Raw genomic sequence first — 26,250 nt, 5'->3', positions numbered from 1 at the left:
TATTGAGAGTCGCTGCTTTTTTTGTTCGATGTAAGCGTAATTTTTGCTATATATACTCATTGTAGCTATACAGTGTCCACAAATTGTTCTATATATGGAACAATTCGATGTAAACGGGTTCGATATAGTCGGGTTCGACTGTACCAATATAGTATGCCGCACATTGTCAAAGTGCCACGAAAAACACCCACTGAATGCAAACATAACTGTGTACCGCTGTCGTGAAAATGCAAAGCAGATGCAAAGCTTGAAGGTATAACTTTTAGTCATTCATCTGGATGTTAATTGGCATAACATGAGGTCTAATGAACACACTCGCAAGAAAGGGAAATCAGCTTACCATATAGAATTCTGCCGATTGGGCCAGGAAGGGCCGCTCGAAGTCTTCCTCATAAACTGACCTTGAATCAATGCCCAAGTGCACAAGCATTTGGCATGCGTTCTTGATGGCTAGCCTGAAAAATAGCATGTCCTCTGTTCCCAGCTGTGTCATTGAAAAATGATCATTCCAACAGCCATGCTAAATTCAAGACACAAAGACTGCAGTGGAAGGTCAATCAAACACTATAAAATTCCACTGAACTGAACTATACTTCCCTACACTTCTTGCACTAGCTAGCTAAACACAAAGACAACTCTCCTTATGCTGTGTCCTTCATAGTGCTGCATAGCCCCAGATGCTGACACACAAAGATTTGTGGTATGCCTTTTTGTTCTTTTGCTATTAGGGCACAGAACAATGTCAGTGCAGACTCGCTGCATTCCCGCATTCAGCATACTTTCTTAACGTTTTGCCATGAAATCATTTCCTTGTCCCCACTTGAAGCTAACTATAAATGAACCCTTATGAAAGAGCGTCCATTGTGAAGCTATGCAGAAGACAACATTGGAATCAAGTGGCACACTCACAGACACACGCACAAAAAAAGTTTTCTCCAGCTGCTTTTGAGACTTGAAGAGATTTAAATGGTGCATTTGAACCAATGGGGAGGGGGAGGGGGGTGCACATCAAAGGGCAAAAAGAATGTTAATTTGGAAGCAGGGCTGCCACGGTGGCTCGGATGCTATGGTGTTCTGCTAAAGACAAGGTTACATCCTAGCCATGGTGGCTGCATTCCAAAGGGACACCACGCAGAAACAACCATGCATGAGCATTGGGTAGACATTTAAGAACCTCATGCGGTCAAAATTAATTTTTAGCTCTTGGCTATGCTGTCTCCCATATCTACTGCATTGCCTTGGGGACATGAAGAAACCAGTCAATTCATATGTAGCAGTCCTCTGCATCTTATGAAAGACCCCACTGTCGAACTTCTTTTTTTAGTGTTAACAACACAAGGACTTGTGCTTAATAGCACAGCACAACTGCCACAAAGCAACCGCAGCCTGTAGTAATACCGTAAAAACCGGAATATAGGTCGAACTTTTTTTCAAAAAACCATTGCGAAAAGTCGACCCTCGACTTATATACCGAACATCGGCGGAAAAACTACGGAAGTCTTGCAACAATGGGCGAATAAAGTAAGGCCGCCATCGCCATCAGCAGCAGCGCGGCGTGGCGACATTGTGGCACCGGCACATTGCGTTTCCACTGTCGCAAAGTTATATTAATTAAACGCTGCATTTTCATTTTGTTTCAAAATGAGCAGAAGCCGATGTCAATTCACCGTCGCCTTCAAGAAAAAGGCGATTGAGTACGCGGAAGCCCACGGCAACCTGGCAGCACAGCGCGAACTTGGAGTATCCGAAAAGAGCATTCGGTAGTGGCGGACGCAAAAGCAACGTATTACAACTTGCAGCAACCAAAAGAAAACGTCATTTCGTGGCCGGATCGCAGCAGACTGCAGAACTGTAAGGCAAGGTTGCGGAGTCCGTCCGAGAGCTGCGTGTAAGATCGCTGCCTGTTGTCGAATGCATTCGTTTGAAAGCGGTAGAGATGACTGGGCAGCGAGAACCACTCGTCATCCGACTCTGATCAAAGGTGTTGCTCTGATTCGGAGTAGCGCTTGCGGACTTCGTGCCCTTCTGTGTACTGTACACCCGACGAATTTTTAACAGTATCGCGCGACCGTCGACCCGCATGTTTGTGAGCACCTTATCCCGGCACGGAGCGGCGAAATAGCGAATGCGCGTATCTCGTTTGTTTCGCTGCTCAGCGCCGTTAATACGGTGTTGACAAGCACACGGGTGGATGGTCGCGCGATACCGCTAAAAACTTGGCCAGGTGCAGATGCGAGCAGCATTTAAATAAATACTGTCACCATTGTGCAACCCACTGAGTCGCATTTGTTTCTAAGTAAGGGTGTCATGTCTTTCGGTACTTTTGCCACTGAAAAAGATTTTCATTTTTAGAATTCGTTAGTTGGGGGATCGACCTATATTCTGGTCCGACCTATAGTCCGGTTTTTACGGTATATGATATCACAGATGCTGCAGCTCATCAATAAGACTGTAGCCGGAGTGATAAGGATGAGCAAGGGACACTGGGCACACACCTATCAACTACTTCTCCTTTGCGTTCCTGCTGGACCATGCCAAGGAGTGTGTCCCGGAGGTGGTCCCGGATGTTGCCATACCGCACCACCTGGTCCCGGAAGATGATCAGGCCTAGGTTGTACACGTTGTCCACATTGTTCTGCTGTACATACACGCGATCCTGCAACAATGTGAGAAAGCCACCAGTCTCTCAAAAGTAATTTCCTTCAGGAACATTTAGCAAACCAGCTCAAACAAACGGCTGCAAGAAATAATGCAAGTTGCTTAGGCGCTCGCAAAATGATCATGATCACTTTGCTTGGCTGCGTTTTTTAATATCCAGCCTGTCACCAGCATCTGCTTAGCACTTTATCAGGACATTATACTCCAAAATGACCTGACAGCAAAAATCAAGGCAAGAAGAGGATAATTACCGCAATGCCAGGCAATCCTGACCTCACCTATACTATTCAGCTTCCGTTTAGTCGAATTTTTTGTACTCCTTCCTGGAATGCTTTTCAATATGCGAAACCTTCATAATCATAGAAAGCAAACCAAACTCTGATAATCCACAAAGTGCAAACGTTCTGGCACAAAGCAGTACTGAAATACTCATAAACAAGAGGTTAAGAGAAAATATTCTTAATATATTGTCACAACTACAAAACTGCAAACGAAAATGATGTATTGTTTTCTGTTTTGAAAACAGTAATTCATTATGTAGCTTTTATACTTGTTTGGGGTTTAATGTCCCAAAGCAATACACATACTACATGAACAAAAAAATGATGAAAACTTGCCATGTACATGAGAATGTCCCTGATCATGACCATACTTGTTTGGTGATCATTCCAGGCTTGATTTAGTGTTTGGAGGAAGTTGTTGTGCAGGGAGGCTAAGACATCTGCCCGAACCTGAAAGTGGAAATGATGCATATTGAGCCTGCAGCATATTGATGATATTGCTGTATTATTCTTACCTGAACATACATTGTCGAATAGAACAGGTAAATGAGGTTACAGACAGCCCATACAGCGATGTACTGACATGGCAAAACATACTCTGAACTGTGACCTAAAAACAAGCGCACAATTTGAGGTTTGCATGTAATAACTTCCTAAAAAGTGGATTATTTGCTAGCTTCTTTTTTATAGCATACTGCTGAATCAGTGAACGCATGTGCAATCTTATAACTACAAAATGGATGTGCTGCACCCTTCTGTGGAATGTTTATTTAGCAATGGTGGCCAAACCTTTTTAAGGACTATGCTTCAGATGAAGCTGCATATTGTTGTTTGGGACCCAAATTCAAAGGACAAACAGGGTATTACGATACCTTAATGGAACACTAAGCAAAACACTAAATCAGTGTAGAGTGACAAAGTATTGCCTGAAAACTCCATTGTTATTATCAAGATAATGGGTTGATTACTAGACGAGAAAATGAAGGTCAGAGTTTCATTCTTTTCTTTTTTTCACACTGAAAACCCAATGCCAGTATGCCAGTGTGATGTCATAGATTTCAAAGTACCTTTTTCGCATTAGGATGATGCTGGCTCATTTAAACTCTTCAAAGCTTCCCCTGCTCACTCCTTGGCTCCATTAGAACACAATGTAGCCCTTTTTCACCAATAAATAATTGACTAACCTAGCAGACATGGTAAAAATCCAATGACGTCATGGTGAGTTGGTGTGGGACCTTCAAGGTGTGGGACCTTAACAATATTCAATTAGAATCAGTCACCTTGTACAAATACCTTGGCATTCACATTACCACTAACTTAACCTGGAACCTTCACACTGAACACATAATTAGCAATGCAAACCACATGTTAGGTTACTTACGTCGCAACTTCCTTAGAGCGCCATCGTCACTTGAACTATTGCTGTACAAAACACTAATACGTTCCAAGCTAGAATATGCATGCTCGATATGGGATCCAAGTCAGGATAAACTTGTAACAGCCCAAGAACTATTTCAAGATAACTCCGTCAGGTTTATTCTGTGTAAGTACATACAATCGAACCGCTAGTGTTACTGCCATGAAGTCTAATCTTGCCCTCCCATCCCTCCCTGTCTGCGCGCCGCCAAATTTCCCGACTCTTTTTCATAAGTTGTATTATCATACTGTTCTGCGCGACCAATTTATCTGTAGGCCACGTTACCGATCCCATCACATCGACCAAAGTTGGAATTGACATTTGCAACACTAAACATTTCTTTCACTCTTTTCTGCCCAGGACTAGTCGCGAATGGAATCGCCTTCCTTCTGATGCTGTATCTATCAATGACAACTAACACTTCCGGAATTTTCTAGCTAACAATGTATAAACAGGGTCTTTGTAATGTTGGTTTTTCATGTTATTGTGCTAATATTTTATATATATATATATTTTTTCAATGATATAGCTAACACTGTATTATGAGCGAATATTGCATTTGTCTTTTACGTTTTGATTGTATATAAACACCACTCCCCTCTGTAATGCCTTTGGCCCTGAGGGTATCATAAATAAAAAGAAATAAACTACAACTTGGTTCTTAAAAATTCTTTGAGATGTACCAAAACAAAATGCAATAGTCTTGTGCAGCAGACGCATTTCGTATAAAGCATATCAGGGGAGCATTACATGCGCAATACAAAGAATGGCATTTTTCCAGGCACAAACCTTGTTCACTAGATGCTCCGTAACCACCTCCCTCAGTCCTGTGTAGAGGCGCTCTCCGTGTTTGTGCAACACCATGGTGTATGCATTGCGATACAGCTCCTCAAAGCTCAACCCACTGTTGTTCTTCTTCTGTATCTCCTGGATAGCGTTTCGCAGGAGACCCCAGATGTTCTGGACATACCTCTCATCCATAGACATCTGCACAAAATAAAATAAGTTAAATGGTGAGGAGGAAGGAGAAGTAACACAGTGTGCTGGAATTATGAAATTTTCTAGCAGAAAATTTGACTTGACATAATGCAAAGTGTGAAGACATGCACCACAGGAACAAAGTATAACACAGAAGCACTACTTAGATTATCATCCGCAGACATCCTGTGTATATGCTGATAATGCAACATGACAACAAATGGAGAGGAAATAGCAGAAATGGGCTCATGTAATCTGCCACTAACAGAGGAATCGCACAATACTGTCAGGATTGCCGACAAGTCTACATTTCAGCTTCCACTATTTATTATCCAGCTCCATGTATTGCTCAGGAGCTCGATCCGTCTCCACACAGAACAAACGTCGTGCTTGCCAGTCCGAGTGCTGCCACCCTGTGCCCCGTCCAGCAACTACAGTCCCTTGTGCAACACTTGCACCATCTCTCGTTCATCCTTCCAACGACCATATTTCCCAGTGTTATTTTGCAAGAGTTTCGGCAGTCCATCTTATACAACGGTGCAACTTGTATATATGCATAAAACCGTGTGTGCTGGCGCAGCCAATACGCAATTTTTGTTTTTGCGAGTACAAGAAACCACCTGTGGCAGCATTTTGAAAGAAATTGAATGTTGTATTAACACCGGAAAGACCACTGGTACAGACAGATGTTAGCTCCTGGGTGTCGCCATCTGAACAGTGCAACAGCAGCATTAGGATAGCAGTAGTAAAGGCCGCCAGCATGGCCTCTGTAATATAAGTGTCTCCATGATTGAAAGTCACGCTAGTCTGTTTTTATAGTTTGGTTTTTCTTAAAGGGCCCCTCACCAGACCACATAGCGAAATTCGGTTATACGCTAGAATTTGTTATGTGCCCGTTTGAGAGCATTATATCGCAAGAATTTTTCTAATTGGTTCATTAAAGGGAAGCTCAACGCTTTTCCAGAAAAAAATGAGTGAAGAGCAGTACGTCATAGTTTTCCGCCCTCTGAATTCGAATATCGCATCAAAATTGACCGAAAGAAAGCGCAAACTGATTTTATTTCAACGAAAAGTGCAGCAGCAGACTTGGGGCAGTTCGCGCGCCTTGTTTCCACCAGTGATTCATCGGGCGCCTCGTGACGTCAACAATGGCGTTCGTCCGGACCGACTGCTGCTGCTACACATGAAGCACGGTGCAAGGTAGTTTGGTGCCGTTTTGCTGAGACGGTCATGGAAAATTTCGAGAGCTTGCGTTTCTCTGAGGAGTTCGGCATTAAGTCCAAACCCTACGAGAGCGATTTTGCACGCAACGGCGACAAGCGACGGCTTCGAGCGACAAAACAGGCAGTCGCTTGAACAGAACGCTCCGTGTTGTCGCTCGATCGCTCGTTTCTAGAAATCTAGAACTCGTCGCCCGGAAGTGCTATGAGCGACTAGCCAATAGTGCGAAGCCGGAACTGGATGTACATAACTCAAATACTACTGTTTGTCGCACGGAACAAGCAAACTACTGAATTTTACACGGGCAAGAACCTAGTGCAAGACCTTCAGAAATATTTTATACTCATTTTTACAGTAAAATACATCACCTTAACTTGATAAAGCACGCGTCACGCTAGTTTCGGTGCATATATTGCTGCCCTCATACCGGGAAGTCGTCGCTCAACGTCGTCGCTTGCGTGGAGTTCAGCTTGTAGGCGACGAGTGAACGTGTGGGGATCGCACGCGCATCCCGATATCTCCAGAGCGCGCGGTTATCACGCAATAATCACGTGCTCGCTCGCGGAGGGTAGCAGGGAGAGGGCACCTTCGCCGCTCCCGCTGCTCTTCGCGCCTGGCCGCGACGCTGCAGCCAAGGCACCCCGTTCCCTCCTTTCCCTTTCTTGGAACCGGGGAGACTCCCTCTCCGCCCTCGGGGAGAAGCGCTATTCCCCCGATGCATCTTCGTCTTTCGGCTGACGAGCTTGCGAAAGGCCGCATCTCAATTCAGCCGCTGAGACCGCCGCACGCCGTCCCCCTGTTGCACCCGGCCCGGCCTTTGTGTGCGACTCACCGCCCCAGGGCCCGAGCGCGGATCCACTTTGGGTGAGCTGAACTCTTATCAACCTCTTTTGTGGTTCCCACATTGTGCGGTTTGTTTCACCCCAGACGTGCGGAATGCTCCGCCGCTGTGGTTGTGTTTTGTGTTGTATTTGTAGGTGTTGTGGCTGTTGTTGTCTGTTGGAATATTTGTACTCTAAGGTGAATAAACACCTTAGGTCGAGACTCACCCTGTCCCCCCTGGCCTGAACCCGCCGTGGTCGCAACTCACTGCGAACCGCGGGTTAGGGGTCCCAGCTCCGACTGCTAGGGCTGCTGCGAAAGTGCTAGCGAGCGACTGCCGCTCCATCGGCGCTGTGTGATCCAGAGAAGGGTCAGGTGCGCACGCGCGAGCCTGAGTAATACCCCTATAAACGTAACAGCCATCGCCTCGCTTGTCACGTGGAAGATCACTTGTATGGGGTTTATACCTTACTCCCTACATGTACGAGTCGATTGCGAAGAGCCAGCCTCTCCAAGAAGCAAAAAATGTCTGGTGCAGGCAGTGCTTTCCACACGAACGAAGGTGAAGTGTTAGCATCTCCTTGTGTCGGAAATGTTCTTTGGCGAGTATGTTTTTTGCTAAGCTGCATTCAGCGATCCAGTGAGTACGTTTGCAGGCAAGCAACTGTAGTGTTATGTTCCTGCATGCCTCCTCGTAGAACGTAAGCGGTGATGCGATCTTCGGCACTTGTGCGCTGCCCCAAAGCTGTCAGCAATCTACACAGACTGCTTAAACACGGGAAAAGCTTACCGGCTGTTGTAGCATGTGTAGTAAAGAACCTTCATCAGTGCACCATCCGCACACTACTCGTAACCGGCAAACTCCGTCGGCTACATGAGATGGTCGGTTTCTCTATGTGTGCGACAGAAGTGATAGCGCTGCGTCCTGGCATGAGCCGGCTTTCCAACACTTGCAAACTTTACACTTGCACTGCATTATGGTAGCTGCATACAGGCTGTTTCACAACACACGTGCGAATAGAAAATTCGCGGCGCTTGGCGATGAAACCTGCGTCAAGGGCGGGAGATAAACATGCACCTTCCGTTCAGTGCGCTAGCACGAAGGAGAACCCAAAGCATGCATTATTGATAAACTCTGATAGTAATCGTCAACACGGAAGTGGTTAGAGCACGGCACTGTTGTTCTTGAGCGCTTGAAGTTGTTTCGCTTCACAGCAGCCTCCCACTTAGCTGAAAGCTTCTTGTCTTGCGGGAACTAATGGAACATAGGAACATCGTCGCGACCGCTGGTGTTCATGCAACCGTAGACTGCACAGAACACCGGCATGATGAGCCTACGAGTTCAATTGATGCTGCGCACGTCAATTACCACTCCATATACACAAACAAAGGAATGTAGGGTCGAGCGAAGCAGATTAGGTCGTCACGCACACAGAAATAAGCATGGTCAGGCACGATCACGGAGACTGTGAAGGAACGGAACACCAGTGCTGACGTCACTACGCTGCGGTTTTCGGTCTCCGTTCGAATCGTCAGCGTCAGCAGCAGCGCGCGGGGCTCGACGGGGGGCGGAGCTACAGCGAAATTTTAACCGACAATTACGTCACTCCTAAGTGAAAGATCCCCCCCAAAATTTTACACGCATGGTTTATAAGGTTACCCGCATCCGTATACGAGCGTCTTATTGAATTCGAACGCTCTTCAGCTTCCCTTTAATGGCCGAGATAGAAATATTTCAGTGCCGCAAACCCATGATTTCAGGAGGCAAGCGTCACCGCCAACAAGGACACTCTCTCCACTTGTAACATCTAGCCTCCACAACCAAAATTTCTTCGCTGCGTTCTCCCATACCGGAGCTGGAGGATCGTGCAACAGGTACGTCACGGGACCCGCCTTTTTTCTCTCATTTTTTTGCTACACAGTGCACTTACACTGACGGTCACACATGCAAGTTTATGCAATTGTCTCATTTTGCGCACTGTGTATGAGAACACTCTACTAGCGATAGAAGTCAGTGTTACACTAACACTAAGGCAGATCTAAGCAAATCAGAGCACGATCGTGCGCTGCAGCATGTTGGAAAATCCCAGTGCACACGACTGCACAACGTGGGAACAAGCAGATGAAACGGAAGTATGTGTCTCTTGATGCAGTGCAAAGTAAAACAAAAACATGGAGACATTCGGTTTTTGTGTTTATTATTTCTCTACACTTTCATTCATCCATTGAAGAAACAGATTACACAAATAACAGATGTTGCCTTGAATAATTCTCGAAGTGGCACGTGTGCCTACGAGTGACGTCACAACATATACACGTACGTAGGCGCAGTTGCTGATGTGTGTCATCCACTCATTTTGGAACGCGGCGCATGCGAGGAGAAGTGCAAACAATGCTTAGCTTGAAATTTCTGCTCTTTCCATGGCACTTAATGATGTAAATCTTAGCAGACACAATCATGAGCGCAAAATGTATGCACCACACTTGTCAGCTCAATATGGCCAGACCTGGTGAGGGGCCCTTTAAACAAAAGGTTAAACCTACAGAACTGATGCAATAAGTACCTAAAGGATGTCACAATTTCTTACTATAATGTTGTGGCAACCAGGTCATGCCTCTTACCAGTGCTTCCAGCTTCCAGTCTCCATTTTGTTTTTGTTTTTTATATGTCTCTTCAGGCTTCTTCAGGCTGACAGTTACCTAGCGATGCTGCTGGCCGAAGTGGCTCACGCATTTTTACGGTGGATCGGAGGACAAGGCCTTTGGTGGCTTTGAGTGAAGTGCAATAAACATTGTTTTACTTCGCCTATGATGAGTGCTGGATAATTGTTTGCTGTTCGAATTTTTGGCTAATCTCCTCCCCCAAAATTTGTTTAATCCTTTAAGCACAAGCAAAGTTAGACACAGTTATCAGACTGATCAGCAGCTTTGTTTCCTTTCTTTCAACTGGTGTACTGGAAGATGCAGAGGGGAGATGGCAAAGGGGTGAAAGGGAACAATGCCCTGCTGACCCCACCCAAAAGGTTGAATGCCAGATGCTTCGTGGTGGCACCCCATGGCGGCCGCGGTATATACGCTACTCTTTTCATCTCAGAGGGCAAGCACAGCAGACACAGCAATGTGCAACTGCCATGTCAAGGCCGACAATACCAAGATGAAATTGTTTTTCAGCATTTTTGAGATTGCAGACAAATATATTTTTTTATTTATTGAACTAAAATGAGCAACAATTTTGCTACTGAGAATGGTCTTGCTATCACAAAATGATCCAACAGCTGTTGTGGGTCCAGCTGCTTGTGATGACGCTGCATGATGACAGGCGAGAGCAAGCGATTTTTTACTGCTTTTGACATGGGATTGTAAGTCCCCTGCTGCATGCAGTGCTATAATATTTGGCTCACATATTCACAGGAGCCTTATTAACAAATCAGTAATGTTTTCTTACTATATTCAGAAAGTGTTTCAGGACCCCTTTATTATAGCTAAGTATTATATGCCTGTACAATTATTACACCAATTTTTTGTTCTAAAGTTATGTAAAGAGATGAGTGCAATTTATACAAAGGTGCCACTTATAATCTGTGAAGTATGGCACTCGAAGGTCCACTGGTGCCGCCACTCCCTTTTCATAGATCACCCCCTCCCGCCCATGAAATGCGAAGCAGTACGGAAGGAATCGGGTGGTTGCAGTTCATGGTAGGGCATCAGCCGGTCAGTGTGGGCAATAGCTTGCCGATTCCGTGTTGTTAAAGTTCAACTCCAACCAAAATTTATTGTAAGAACTTGACGTTTCGTCAGGTCCCCAACAAGGCAGAGATGTGCCGAATGTTTACCTTTGTGTTATTCTTACTTTGAAAAAGAAATGCTGGGGACCATAGTTTGCATTTAACCAACATTTCCGCCAATCATATACGCTTTCAAAGTTAAGCTGTTATGTGGCATTGGTAGCGAAAAATTTATTGCTACCGGCAAATCTGCACCTGAATCCTGGCATCATGGACAGATTAAAACACTGAACATTTGATCATCACGGCTATGATGTGCAATAAAATTATTACACACCATGCTCCTATACAAACAACAAGATTGCCAAAGCTTAGCTTGTGTCAAAAGATTGCTGACACATATTTTTGAATTTGTAGAAGCAAACTCTATCACATAGTCTCTACACATAAAGATATGACACTCAGCAAGTAAGAAGGCTGGGAAACACCCATAAGATATTTTAACCTGACAATAAAGTTCAACTCGAAATACAACCTTGCCATCATCATCAACATCATGAGACATCATAACACAGAGCAAAGTTCATAGACTTGTAGAAATAAGGCTAGGTGTGGTGCCATTGCTTAAATATAAACATGTGTGCTGTGCACGTCCATACTAGCTGCACTTGCACTTAGCAGCCCCAGTTATCACAGGAACAATGTATTGTGGCGCCATGATACATATACCTTCCGTGTACGAAAACTGAAACTGGTCCAGAAAAACAAAAAATACTGTTGTAAATTATGTGAGCCTTTCTGATACTTGGCAACATTTTTCCGTGTTGAGTTCAGAAAAAATATATGTTAAATGAAAAATGTCCTGTCAGTACTGGGTACCTTTAAGGCCTCCTCCTCTGAATACCTTGTTTGAGACATGACAAAAACTTTGTTCGCCCATGTACAACATGGCAGTGTACAATGTAATATACTGATAAACAGAACACGAGTGCACAGCATGCGAGAATCTCTCCCTCTGCTAACTCTAAATTCAATTTATGGACTCTGCTGCAGATGGCTTGTGGTGCTGGCACCTTTGCACACACTAGTGCAGTGCCAGCAATGTGAGAGCCACACATTATAGTATTCCCTTTAACAGCGGACTGCACCCTACAAAGCATATGAGAAAACAATCCATGGTATAATAAGATGCACATGCATGCTATTAATGCAGTCTCGTGGTGAATTATTTGTGTCTATCTGTGGTATAAGCCACATTTTGTACCATTTGATTTTGTGCTGGTAAGAAGTATCACGAACCCAGAAACCGACTGAACTAGCCTGTCAGAACTGAACAGCCATTAGTTGCAGCTCGGAAATTAACCAGAAAAAAGTACCAGCGCAAAGCAATATATAATAAATGTAATAAATGTAATCAAGGATAAGTTTAAGCTTGTCAAAATGCAGGCTCCTGCTCAAATGCTAACAGCACAGCTTCAGTGCTGCATTTGAGAGAGAGCCATTGAAGCAATGGTTTGCTTTGATTTGACTTTTTGTCCAGCCTTGCTTGAAACATGATAAACTGTATTGCAGAATCACTTCTGTTCCTTCTTTTACAGTTTAGAAAGCAGTGAACAGTAAATACTGAAGTTGCTAGAAAGTTTGTTTCAGGATATACATTCAAAATTCAAGCCACTACCCCCCCCCTCTTCTTCTCTGACCCACCAAACTGCAAAAAAAGAATAGTCTGCAATGAAACATACATTAGAACTTTGATTGGGCTCCATCCTGTACTCCAATTTCAACTTACTGTGTAACTAACTTTTTTCACTCATCATCCATAACAAGGAGTGCAATGAATCCCAATGATAGCGACAGCCTGGCATCATCAGAGTTAGATAAAGAACAAATAAAATATGGACCCTGTAAACAGATAAACTGAGTACTTGTAGATCACTAATTCTTTTGCAGCTGTGACCAGCCATTATAGTTTCCAAAATTATGTTTTTCGTCAGAACACTGGAATTTGCATATATCATTAGACACTTTTCTGTAAACACCAGAGACTTCATGCCCTCCATAATACATACTATTTTTCTGGAACCAGCATTGCATTTTGTCAGCCTACTGTTACCTGCTATTCCAGCCTAGCTTGTCAACGACTTGCTGGTAAGTTTTGCTTTGAAGAGGCACAGCTCGTCCATGGCAATATTCCAGTTTTCAAAGTGAATTGGACTAACGGAAAGCATCCACTTAGTTTTTCTTTTACTACTTTGATGGTCTCAATGTGCCAATGCTCTAAGGCTGTGTTTAATGCACTAAGTGCTGCATTTTTTCGTTGTTGTAAGGCCATGTTTATTGCAGTCTTTGTGTTCAACTACATAGATGGTAGGGCTCTGTCAGCACTCAAAGGACTGTGTTTTTGAAACCATGCTCTCTGGATGTCTTTTGGCAGGAGGTTTTGAAAGGAAATCAGGGCATGGTGCAAGTCCTGTGCCAAGCTCTGCGTGCCAGTCCATGTTTCATGAAATTTCACACACTTTGTGAATTGCCATAGCAAAGGAAGAATGGGTGAAAAACTTTCTCTGATGCCGAACTTTGCTTCAGAGAATATTTGACCTTAAAGCACTGTCAAATAAAGCAGTTTGCTCGCTTCTAACTACACCATTTGTGCCAAAGACAAATATGCATATATTGCTTAACCAAGAGGCAAAATGAGATTTGCATGCAAAAAATATGAAGTAAATTGGTTGGAGACACTTTAGAAGTGTTTTGAAAAAAGAGAAGCTTTAAAATATGCAATAATAAAAGATGCAGAATAAGGTCTCTTTTTGCCAGAATAATAAAGCACTTAAAGGGTTAACATTTCCTATAAGATAGCAGACATGATCTGCCAAAAAGACACAAATGAGATAGGAGAGTAAGCTTTCTTAAACTAAGTGAGCTTACAATCTGCCCTTCGATTACACTTTCCTGACAAAAACTATAAAGCTAGATCAGTCAATAAAACATTGTATTGTCCTCGTGACAGAGCAGGGAAAGAAACTGCCGATCCCAACAGGTCTGTTCATTTAACAAAGCGCAAATGCAAAATGCTTAACAAGCGTAATTTCTGATCATAGCATATATCTTTCTGTGCCTTAATTCCTAAGCTTATTCATTTTCCCCAACATAAAGTTTCCCCTTTTAATAAAGTTCAACCACTTATGCTTTCCTTGAGGTTGATGACCTCTTGCATATATTTACCATCCAGTATTATATGTTGCGCTCAAAAAGCTTATGGTATGCCTGCATTACCACATAATGCCTACATAATGTGACAGACATGGCTATTTCTGCCAGGTGACAGAGTAAAACTGTGCATGTCATTTTCATTTGCTGCAATCCACACTATGGATATTTTAGTTCATTCCTAAAGCACACAACTATTACTAAATCCAGTGAATAAAAGTGAATTACCACTACAACCATTTACACAACACTTGCCTTAACAATAAACATTCATGCATATTAAATTGTGGAGTTTAATGTCTAGAAACTGTAGCTTATGAGGGGTGCCATAGAGGAGAGAGGTGCATTATTTTGACCACTTCGGATTATTTAATGCACTTAAATCGAAGTACATAACCTTAGCAGAGTCACTCAAAGGCCAATGACTATACATAGTGTAATACCACTATCATACAGGTATCTTTCAATCTCGATTAAGCTCAATCGCAATCAAAAGTACACTGTGAACAGGGTATTACATGAATTAAATGGAAAGAACAGCTTTGTGCATCAAGACAATATTGTGTATTCTTGTAGCCAGAATAGACATCAATATAAAGATTATAGTTATAACACTAATGTTACTAATGGCTGTCCTTACTCGAAAGCAAGACGTAATATTAATGCCACAAATAGATGAAAACGGAAACGCGAGTTTAGCAAGTGAAAAACAATCTGTCGCAACTAAAATGGTAGCCGAGCCTTTTCGAATTTTCGGGAAACAAGCAGTACGAAGTACTTACGGGACATTAATACCACTTACACATGTCAGCAATTGAAATGCACTGTCTTCTAAAAGAATTTTGTAGATGTTCACTGCAGTTTCAGTCACACTAAGGCCTGCCCAAGTCACCCAATCTATAAGTGAAAGGTGCTGAAGAACAGCTGTAGCGGCATACTGAGGAAACTGCCTGGTGCTCTCAAAGTCAGCAATCGCCAAATATATGGGTGTGGTAGGAGATTCAAAGCTGAACGAAGTCGAAGAAGAGATGTCTCAGTAGAGTAAAACACCGTGTTACTTCTTGACATTTCGGTAGAAGCCACAAATCCGGACCAAACACTGTCATCACCTCACGTACTACCTACTGACACAAGTCATATATGGGCCCCTTGCCGTCACGACCGGCTGTGGTCGCCGTCGCTCGATGAAACGGCCTTGGACTTTCATTGGAAACTTATGCAAGAGAGGAAAGGCCGTCAACGAGGCATGATACAGCGTGCTGCCCGAGAGACAAACGTGCACGTGCGGGCATTTTTCCGATTTTATAGTTAATTAAGGACCATTGTGGCGCATTCAACGACCGCCTATATCAAGCCGTTATTGCAGACGGAACAAAACGACGCTTGCTTCACTGCGCTAGCAATGTCAATGTCGGCGAATTATTCAAAGTTTCTGTCGGAATGTAGGTCCTAAAGCCATAGCTTTAAGTGCATGCTAAACTAGAGCACATACCTTCCTACAAATATCGCCGGCGCGGGGCAAGTCATTCAGATCAAGAAAACTGTCGTATTCAGTGCAAGCTTAGCCTTGATCGAAGTGTCATGAAGTCAGCATAATATCGTGGGGGTGTGTCTCTACAAAAATTGGCTGCACACATTGTTTACATCTAGAAAAACAAAGTATGTAATAAACAACATAGAGCAGCACTAGTTAACCACACCGGGCTAGACACAAAACTTCAATATCACAGCTTCCGAAGAATCACTTCTAATGAAACCCACAGCACAGCCTCGGCGTATTAAGTGCGTTACGTGGCAATTACAATTCACGTTTCAGTTTTCTCAGCCGCTAAAAAAAAAAAAAAGACTTTATGAAAGCGCATTAGGCTTAGAAGTGACTGAAGTAAAAGGTTTCGAGACACTCACAGGAAATGCTCGGATACGCATTTTGGTATCCTTCTTGCCGGGCTTCAAGCTCATTGTGCGTTCAGGACACGGCAAGAACTCAGACGAGCGCACGCATCCACGGAGAAAGCTCTAGGCGACCGTTCTAGCGAAGTTCCCAGCCACCGACATCAGTAAACAACTGTTCTGACAGGCTTAGCACTCGCGCACTGTAGCCACTGCCATGACCGACTTTGAACTTGCACTTATGCTTTGCAGTTCAGCAAAAACTAGCGCAGTAAAAAAAAAGTTGCAGTAACCACTATACACATATAAAAGATTAGGACGCTTCCATTGGAACCCAGGGGTTTCCACGCAATGCCGAACTCGAGGAATTTTACATCAACGTGACGATCGAGACGCAGGTTTGCGTGTCTGAGCAGATTATTCAGCTGCTCTATGCCGCGCTAGAAAAAGTTCCTCAGATGTCAACTAATGCACTTCGACTGCAGTTGATTTACCTCAATTCTTAAAAGTACATCTGTTTACGAAGCTAGATTTATTCTTATACCAAGCATAATTTTTATTTAGCCCGCATTAGTCGTTTAAACAGTGATAAATTCCGATATTTTCTTAGTCAAAATTATTTTTCTAGAAAGGTGTGAATATTATACATATATATATTTCACTTGACAAATAGTACAGCTGACAAACTTTCGGCAGCAAAAGCTTTATCTAGAAACTATTTGCCCTTTTTCGAAAACATTCCGAAAGTATATTACGCACCGACGTTACATAGATGGCGCCTCACAACTTCCGGGTTTCACACAACATCAGTAAGAGGCGATTGGAGGATTGGTGGAAGAAAAGTAAGGAAACGACAAAGGACGGAGACGTACAAAAGCACAGTTCGCAATAGGGTATCAGAAAATTTGGACGTGGTAGTTCATAGTGTTTTTTTTTTTCATTGGTTAACCTAGGTAGGATATTAGACAGCATAGTAGCAAGAGCTTGGTGGCGCAAGCCACCGCCCCGTTCCAAAGGGGACGCTCATAACATCCATCCATTCGTTTGTTTCAGTGCTTTTCCGGTGTTGCGCAAGGTTTAATCGTTTCATTGTACGTGGCGTTTGTACATGTGCTCTGTGTGCTTACTTCACTGTTTTGCGTGTGCAATCGGGAGGAATGAGTTAGTTTTGTGATATGCCCCATTTTGCGCAGTCATTGTGTGTTCTAGCTCTCAGAAAGGTTCGGACATCGTCTTGCCGACGGCGTGCGTTGCTCCAAACTGACTTTCCGCCCGCCGCACCGTTCTCCTGTAGCAACGTTGGCAAAATGGCTAAAAGTAAATTTGAATACGTCCGTCAATTCGAAGCCGACGACAAGTGCTTGCCAAACTGTTGGATTGTCACGCGAATTGACGGGAAGGCGTTCCACAAGTTTTCGGACGTACATGGCTTCGAGAAACCCAACGACAAGCGCGCGCTTGACTTGATGACGCGCTGTGCGGAGCGCGTCATGGAGGAGTTCGGCGAGATCTGTATAGCGTACGGACAGAGCGACGAGTACAGTTTTGTGTTCAAAAAGAACGCCGAGCTCTACAACCGTAGGGCAAGCAAAATCATGACAAACGTCTGCAGTTTGTTCACGTCTTCGTACCTGTTCTACTGGCCCTCGTTTTTCTCGAGCCCCATTCAGTACCCGCCGTCGTTTGATGGTAGAGTTGTTTTGTACCCGAGCGACACAAATCTTATGGACTATCTAAGCTGGCGGCAGGCCGACTGCCACATCAACAACCTCTACAACACTGTCTTCTGGGCACTCGTGCAGGAAGGAGGCCTCACTACTAGGCAGGCTGAAGAAAGGTTGCGAGGCACTGTCTCGTCCGACAAAAATGAGATACTCTTCCAGGAGTTTCAGACCAACTACAACAACCTTCCAGCGTTATATCGCAAGGGCACCGTAGTCATTCGCGAGGCCACGGACGAGGAGTTGTCAGGAGACGGTTCGAAAACATTAAAGAACCGCAAGCAGGCCAAAGTGTATAGAATAACACCACTAAACGTTGATATAATTCAAAAGAACTTCTGGAGTAAGTACCCCCATTTATTGGCGGAATAAATTGAGTTTTTAATACCACGTTTTTCTCGCAAGCAGATAGTGAATGGATCACCGATGAGCCTATTGCGGGTACAGTGCGTGTTACATGGAATAAGGCTCTTGACAAGAAGTTCCATGCCCAAAAGATGTCTTTATTTCAGGTTATAATTCACCTATTTTCCCAAAGTAATGACATGCGCGCGAAGCCACAAAAAAAAAAATATTGCACAAAACATGTCTGCAAATTCGAGCACCTTGCTGACACAGTAATTGCCTACACTTGTGCCAAACAAGAATGTGTGAAGTGCAAGCCATAAATCACACGGTAAGTGTGCAGTTTTTTTATACATAATGTGGTGCTCGCATAGATTAAGGTAACCATTGCCAAAATTGCTCTAATCACACTTGTCTCCCAAAGTGAAGCAAACAGCTCTCATAATACAGTGAAGTTCACAAGCTTGAACTCTGGCTTTCCACCTGTTAAGGACTGTAAACACATAGACATCACCTTGATTGCTTATTTATTAGATTTTAGGGATCCCATGAGCATAAGTGGTGTCATCATAAATTGGAGAACAAATTTTTGGATTCTTGCCCTTGTCAATGCTAACTTAATGCCTGTGGACAACACCAAACAAATTCTGACTCCAGTCTGTTTGCAACAAGGTGTCACTGAATCGCATTCTCAGTATTAGCAACCAGGCTCTACCTTGTAATAAGCTTGCACTACATTTCTCATGTTCCAATTATTTTCTTCTGCTGCATAATGACATGTGATTGTGCGTGCCATATCACAGCCTTTGCCTGGTGCTCTCTGCATATTAAAGAAATTAGCTAGGTCAGGTTTTCCGGCACAAAACCAACAAGGCTACCTTGCACTTCAGTAATATGCTAAATCTGTAGAATCCTAGAAAAATGCCAAGGATAGTTGTACACCCAGAACCACAAACATACATTAGATACTTGGGAGCTGATGAAATAGCTAAAGCTGCCAAGTTTGCTCATTCACAACTGCTAAAAACATTGTCAGCACATATTATTCAAAACAGTGTTGCCATTTTAGCAGGTTACTGGCTAAATTTAGCAGATCTTTTTCACACATTTGGCAGACAAAACTTGTCAACAGGTCACAAATTGCATTTTTCTTAATGAATCCTTGGTGTATTTAAAGATATCTACTGGACTGTGGCGCCATTCAATTGCCGCTCCAGCGGAATATTCGCAGGAGAAACTATAGTAACGGTGACTTGCACAGCCTGTTTGACAATGTACATGCTGAAATATATATCCACATAACTCATCTGGCACGTGTTATTCTTTGAAACATTGCGCATTTACTGAAAGGTGTTCAGAAAACACTTTGCCATTAACATAAAATTTACACCTTTTAGATGTACCTTAGTAGAACATGCAAAATTGTAATGGCTATTTTATTCACACTTGCACTACATAAAACTTCCTGCTTGCAGATGTTAACCTTACTTATAGAAGATTTTTATCATGGACTGCAATGGAGATGTGTCCGCATAATCTTTGCAAAAAAAAAATTGATTAAAAGCCTCAAAAATTTTGGCTATCCTTGCCATAAATGCAAGCAAGGAATGTCACAAATGAGACACTGAATATCTCCTGGCAGGTTATGTGTGACCACTTACAGATGCATTGGCTGCACCATATTAGTGTGCAATTAGGTGAGCAATAAAAGCGTGATGCAAAAACATAGCAGACATGAAATACTTCCCCCTGTAAAATACATGTCTCGATACCTGCAGTAGTCTCATTTCTACCAGTCCTCATCACAAGTCTGATCACAGTACAAGATGGTACACATTGGCTCCTGAATGCGTGGTGCTGTGCAAAGAAGAATGATCTTGTGGCCCATGCTAGCTTATTTCACAGATATGGCAACATGAGCCAGACAACGCTCCCTGTATTCAACGCACAAAAAGCAAAATTCGCTAACACCTTAAAAAGCATAGCTCTATGCTTGCGGCATCCAAGCAGCAACTTGTCTGACCATGCAACAGCACTACCTAAAAAATGTTACCAATGTTCTTGCTCTTTGTACATAATGCTTATGAAATGAGTCTAAGCATATACCTAAGAAAAAATAAATGTATATATATATATATATATACACACTTTAATTGCTTATATTTTGCATATCCTGAATCGTACAGGAATCGGAAATATAATTATTAGAGGGCAGCTGCCTCTGACGTCTCTAAGTTGTGGTGCCAGTATCACAGGTTCATGCACCTCTTCATGAACAGAGAGAATCTCCTCCATTTATAAAGTTAGTCCAGTGATTGCCTCAATGAAAGTCCATGCTGACCCGAATGCATGCGTACAGCACTACCCACATAAACGCCGTAGATGAGACCGAAGAAATGTTTCTGTACAGAAACAGTGATTACAGAGCTGATGTCTTCTCCTTGCCTAAGAATGCTTGAAGTTCATTCCATGCTTTTGCCACCTGAAATTAAACAAAAACAAATACTGAACTACAGATACAAAACTGTGCTTCACCAACAATTAGCACTCCATTCAGTTTGTTCTGCATAAGTTTGAAATAGCGCCAGCAGCTCGGGGCCTGCCGTCACAAAATAAATAAAAATTGAATTTTCTGATGCACATTTAGTGCACCAACATAATCTTACACATACTATATCACAAAATCAATGGGGAGTAAAAGCACTACATTTACAATTTTCATTTCTGAAAATTTGAGTGGTGAACATAGCTATTGAAGAGGTTTTGTGATCGCACGGGCTTCCTTTACTTTGCTACTGATAATTTGTCTTTCAGCAGTAATTTCCAATGTGCTGTGGATAGCACTCCTGCTGAGCTGTCAGGGCTTCCATTCAGCCAGAAATAAGTCCAAGGAAAAGGATGCCTTGTTCCTTACGCGTGCCGAACTAAACAAGCTTGTCCCATCTTGATACTTCAATGCCTGTACACAACATTTCTGCATACGAACATTTCTGCATGGTGGCTATGTTTCCAGCAATGCAACAATAAAAGAAAGCTGAGAACAAACCCAGGAATCTATGTTATGCCACTCAGAAGTGCTTCTGCTTACAGGACACCTCTTCACTGCCACTTCACCACCTTAGGAAGCACCTACTCCACATACGTAGAGCCATCAATAAATGTAGTTTTCTTCTTTCTACAGCCAAACACTCCTCTGTGATTCCTAACTGAGGCCTATAAAGGCTACAAAAGAGCAACAGCAAGCCCTTTTCTATCCCAGGCATCTTGCTCAAACCCAAGAGCACATCATATCAAGTAAAATCTTCAATCACTTCTATATGCCCAAACAGGCAGTGACAACAAATGCCATTTCAGTCACTGAAAGCAGCAGTATTGTTGCGTTAAGCCACAGCGAGCAACAAGTCCACTGATGGCAACAGCAGCACGGATGACATCGTCAGTGCCCACATAAAAATGGGCCCTAGAATGACACCTGGCTTCTACAACACCTTTTGCAATGCCTCTGAAACTATATTGGGGCTTTCCTTAATTCCTGTGTATGTGTGAAGCAAACCATATTTACTCAAACTAAAACATGCCTTCTGGAAAAAGTCAATACAACATAACATGTACGTTAGAATCGAGTATAAAACAAAAATTGCAACAAAGACAAGCTATTTGCACTTATATCGGAAATTGCTATAATCCAATCCAATCTACATGGAGGCTGCTGCTGTAGAAGCTGCAGTAGCTGTGACATTAGACTTCTATTAATTCAATTTTTTGGTTCATTAGATCCCTACCAAAGGTCACAGCCGGTGCGCATGCATTTTTATGGGCCAAAGCTTTTGATATTTTGATCATAAGATTGCCCTTTGTTGTGTAATTCATACTTGACTAGTCAGCACACACGCACCTGACCCCTATGGTGACCCCAACAGTGACCCCTTTAGTGCAACCGGCTGTCTCAGCAGAGCTAAGGAGACAGTGAATGCATTGAACACACGCCGTCTCCCGTCGAAAACGCGTATTTTCAATATGTCTACCAACCAGGAAAACTGGGAATTCTCAGGGATTTTGAGTAGTCTAGAAAAACTCAGGGAATTTGTGCCTCTATCAGGGAAGATTAGCTGTAATTTCATTGAAAGGGTCGAAAGTTGCGGTAATGCTGGCTCGAGTAACAGATGGGAATCGTAATGAATCTCCTTTGACACCTTGTCGTCGGCTGGAGGAGTTGCCAGTGTACAGTCAACGACTGACTTTCCGGATGCCCGATAATATGGACAGCTTCGCGCCACCACCATGTACCCCATAGAGTCAATGTATCAGAACGTCTGAAATTTCGGACTCAAGAACCCTTCGCCGTACAATTTTCCGGACTCTTTGCCGTAACCGCAGGTCCAAAACGGCATTAATCAAAGCCACCACCGCTTCCATTTTGATTACCTCGCCGCCTTGAACCAGCGCTCTCACATGCACATTCGCTGGCAGCCGTAGCCACCACTGCGGCAACGCTAGACCTAGCTACTTCGATGTTCACTATTAAGCTTCTTGTCGTTGGGTGCCATGTTTTTCATTGAAAAAATTCGCTGCTGTCAGCAATGGCACTGACTCCGCCTTTGTTGTCCTTGCGATTGGCTTAGAAGCTTGGAAAGCATGTCTTGCATAATGCCGGTTCCCGAAAGTCAGCTTCACCTCTGTACAGAAATGTTACTTGGTGAAGCATACGCAAAAGTATTGCAGTGAAGCATGACAATCGTAGGAAGGGGCTATTGCCACGGGACACAGTATGTATTCCTTAATTATACACACGTGCACCCGGTATCTCCTGTCACAGACAAGCACTGATATGCCTAATACATGTACTGACAGGCCTTCAGAGCATTTTCGAATGTGCTTGTGATGGTTTGAGCCCTTAAGGACAGTAAATGACATGCATTTATTTTTTCGAACTGGAAGATTTTTCGGTTGTTTTGGAGGCCCTTAGGAAGTTCAAAGAATCGGATCTGGACTGTGCAAGTGACCAAGAAGATGTTTCAAATGGTCCATGGGGCGAACGAGTGGTGGAAGGAGAACAAGAACAGAAAGGACCTACGCATTGAGGAATGAACGGGAAAGCAAGCATGCTGCTGCCGTTTTGAAGGAGCTTGAGCTCAAAAAACAAAGCATTGGCTGATGCCGAGATGCAGGTGTCCCTCATTCAAACCAAGATAAACTCTCTAAAGCAGTAAAACTACACTGAGGCGTCATGCACAGACTGAGAGTATGTCAGGACAGTTGAGGCTGACTGACAAGCTGTTGAGAGAGAATCTCAATTGCGACAAAGTTTGGGCCTCGTACCACTGAGCTTGTTATCAGTTGACAGAAATAGCTCATATTCGAAAATATTTGCTTTGGTATGCAACTCCTTTTTATTCGTATTTGAAAATGTCCGACTGAATTTCCAATTTTTTTTTGAAGACATTTTATTTGCTGTGCATTATACTAACCCCTCCCTTCTATTTTCTTTTTGCATAACGTAAACACTACGTTATGCAAAAACACTACACCTTAGTATTCAAATTGGATTACGTCGTGTTTTTTTTTTTTTAATTTCATATGCTTACTAGAGAGTGACAGCATCAGGCGATATGGTTTCAGCCCATATTGACATAAAACTTAGTTCTGCATCACTCAGGAAATTTGGAAATGTCAACTTAGTATACACCCTGATTTTACAGGCTGCCCTAGGAAAATTTTCAACCAATAACTGTAGCCTAACATGCCTGATTATGATATTTAGTTTTAAGGTATGCAAATACCCAATAGCAGATTTTGCATCTAAAGCTAACTGAATGAAGAAAAAAAAAGCCAATTGTGAAATCAAATATCATAAAGCTTATCACAATCTTTATTTGCTTTCAAATCTTGTGCTAGAAAACACAGTGCTGCACACATTCGGGAGTCTTCTAGCATTGCATAACAAAAGCGCAAGATAATCTTATTAAAAGAAACTCCAAATTAACATGCCAGCACTGAAAACAGCTCACTTTTAGTGTATGAAGATCCAGAAAATATATTTTTTTTTATCAACAGAATGTCCGCGAATGCTTTTTCCCCTCTGGAGCTGAAGAATCAAATGTTTAATAAATACCAATGAGGTTCACAATTTAACCCTTTTATGATGGCACATATGTATAGTCGGAAAAAAAAAAGTTTATTTTCTATCCAAATTCGCAAAACACATCAAGGATATGCACAATCGACAAAAGGAAAAAATATTTGGCAGAATCTTTTTTAACATTAGGGGGAAAACACCGGGAAGAAAAGTGAAAGTGGTCTTCGCCCCAAACCACCTATGGCTTCATTTGGAATTTGTACAGCGAGCTCTTACCATACATCAGCCATACGTGTAAACTTATTTTGCTTCACATCACTTGCATGACACCACTGCAGCCAGAGATTTTGAATTCCAGAGATACTGAAGTGGCATTAAGTTTGTCAATCTATATCCAATATGATCTAACGTGCCTTTCGGAGGCTAATTGTCCCTGTCTTCGCACATGAACATGATTTCGCATTTACCAAAATATGCGCCGCTTTGGTTCCCATTCCCCATGTCCGCATACCATTACCGCTTTGATCGGTCTTGTCAACCTGGATGAACATTGTATCAGCACAGGCACCCCAGTGGACATGGCTGCGTTTGGGTGCTGTATGCAATCACCACATTGGGCCGATGTCAGGAAGCTCGTGCAGTATGGCAGAAGTGCTCACAGAGACAACATAAGTGCTCCCAATGCATATGATAATTTATGCCAGCAAGGGCTTGCAAGATTAGGAAAAACATCACACCTCTTGCGAAGCATGCCTGCGCGCACTGTTTTTTGTGCTCTACTTTTCTATTAAAGTGCAGAGAACAAAGTAAAGAAAGGGATCAACAAACCCGTTCTTACTTCAACCTTCTGTTAATATTGTTTCTTTTAAATGTAATAATGATGCATGGCAATGAGGATTTGTAGAGGTGAGTTCATCAGATGATTTGCGAGCAGCTCTCTTTGCCATTGCATGTTCCTGTGAGGGATCTGTTTTGTTCAAATAGAACTTTTATGTCCAAAAGAAGACCATTGCCTGTATGAATAGCTTGTGTGAATAGCTTGCAAAAGGTACTAGAAAATTCCAAACTCTTCCAAGACAACAAAACTCCCGATTTCTCCCCAGTTTTCATATTCGAAAATAGCCCCCGATTTTTACCCCCCTAAAGTTTGAAAAATATAAAACCTGGAAACAAAGGACCCTAGAGATGAGGGTCGCAATAGTGAAGGGCTTTAGGTTATATTTGACCACCTGAGGTCCTTTAATCTTCAGCCAAAGCAAGAGTGTCGCTGCATTCTGCCCCTATAAGAATGTAGCCACCATGGCCAGGAATAGCACCTACAACCTCATACTCAGCAGCACGATGCCACACCCACTGAGCCACCACGGCAGGGACAAAATGGTCAGTAATTGTAGTTTTTAGCAGGTGGAATGGCAACTAAAGTTGAGAGCAGAGATTTTCTTTTCCCTACCACACCCATAAGGCATTGTTAGCCCGATATCGATGGTTTGAAACGCCGCTTTTGAGACCTTCTGCACTGCTCACGCCATTGGAATTGAAGGAGAACTCTATGCTTGTTTCTTAAGCAGTTAGCTTTTTTCCCGCTTGGAGGTGACTTTTAAACACACTCTGAAGTTTTGCGAACTTCAAAGTAGAAAGCAAAAATGGCCGCCTCCGGAACCGCCGCGCATGCGCTTCAAAAGATTGCAGATCTAGTGATTCCGCTGCATATGCGACTGATTTTATCAATGGATCGAGCAGCAGCGAGTTTTAGGTAGCTGCTTTTTCACTGGACTGACTCCAAGAGCGATAACAACGCAAACCAGCACGGAACATCGGCGGCCACAGCCCATTCAGTTTCACCTCTTGCTTCGGCCCGTCTTTGTTGTTGTTTGGAGTGCTTGAGAGCCTGCCAAGATGGAGACTT

General features: G+C 43.1%; 3 protein-coding genes across 3 annotated transcripts in view; 1 reads left to right on the top strand and 2 right to left on the bottom strand.

Moving 5' to 3' along the window:
- Cul3 (cullin 3) overlaps positions 1-16,696 on the bottom strand; it is a 47,246-nt gene extending 30,550 nt beyond the window's left edge. Inside the window, exons 1-5 of the mRNA XM_065442154.1 lie at positions 16,218-16,696; positions 5,146-5,343; positions 3,276-3,389; positions 2,496-2,656; positions 341-455 (exon numbers count right to left, since the gene is read on the bottom strand). Of these exons, the coding sequence (XP_065298226.1) occupies positions 341-455; positions 2,496-2,656; positions 3,276-3,389; positions 5,146-5,343; positions 16,218-16,271 (642 nt within the window). The 5' untranslated portion in view covers positions 16,272-16,696. The remainder of the gene's footprint in view (positions 1-340; positions 456-2,495; positions 2,657-3,275; positions 3,390-5,145; positions 5,344-16,217) is intronic.
- Positions 16,697-17,261: 565 nt separating this feature from the next.
- On the top strand, positions 17,262-18,317 carry THG (tRNA-histidine guanylyltransferase). Its single transcript, XM_065442144.1, has one exon. It carries the CDS (start codon positions 17,378-17,380, stop codon positions 18,293-18,295), a length of 918 nt encoding a protein of 305 aa, XP_065298216.1. The 5' UTR covers positions 17,262-17,377; the 3' UTR covers positions 18,296-18,317.
- An 88-nt stretch (positions 18,318-18,405) lies between these two features.
- Positions 18,406-26,250, bottom strand: part of Ppat-Dpck (Bifunctional Phosphopantetheine adenylyltransferase - Dephospho-CoA kinase) — a 35,503-nt gene continuing 27,658 nt past the window's right edge. The window contains exon 9 of the mRNA XM_065442120.2: positions 18,406-20,750. Within this exon, the coding sequence (XP_065298192.1) occupies positions 20,688-20,750 (63 nt within the window). The 3' untranslated portion in view covers positions 18,406-20,687. The remainder of the gene's footprint in view (positions 20,751-26,250) is intronic.

The sequence above is a fragment of the Dermacentor albipictus genome, chromosome 1 (assembly GCF_038994185.2).
Source record: "Dermacentor albipictus isolate Rhodes 1998 colony chromosome 1, USDA_Dalb.pri_finalv2, whole genome shotgun sequence".
Taxonomy (NCBI): Eukaryota; Metazoa; Arthropoda; class Arachnida; order Ixodida; family Ixodidae; genus Dermacentor; species Dermacentor albipictus.
The sequence above is the reverse complement of the archived record's forward strand: the minus strand, read 5'-3'. Positions and strand labels throughout refer to the sequence as shown.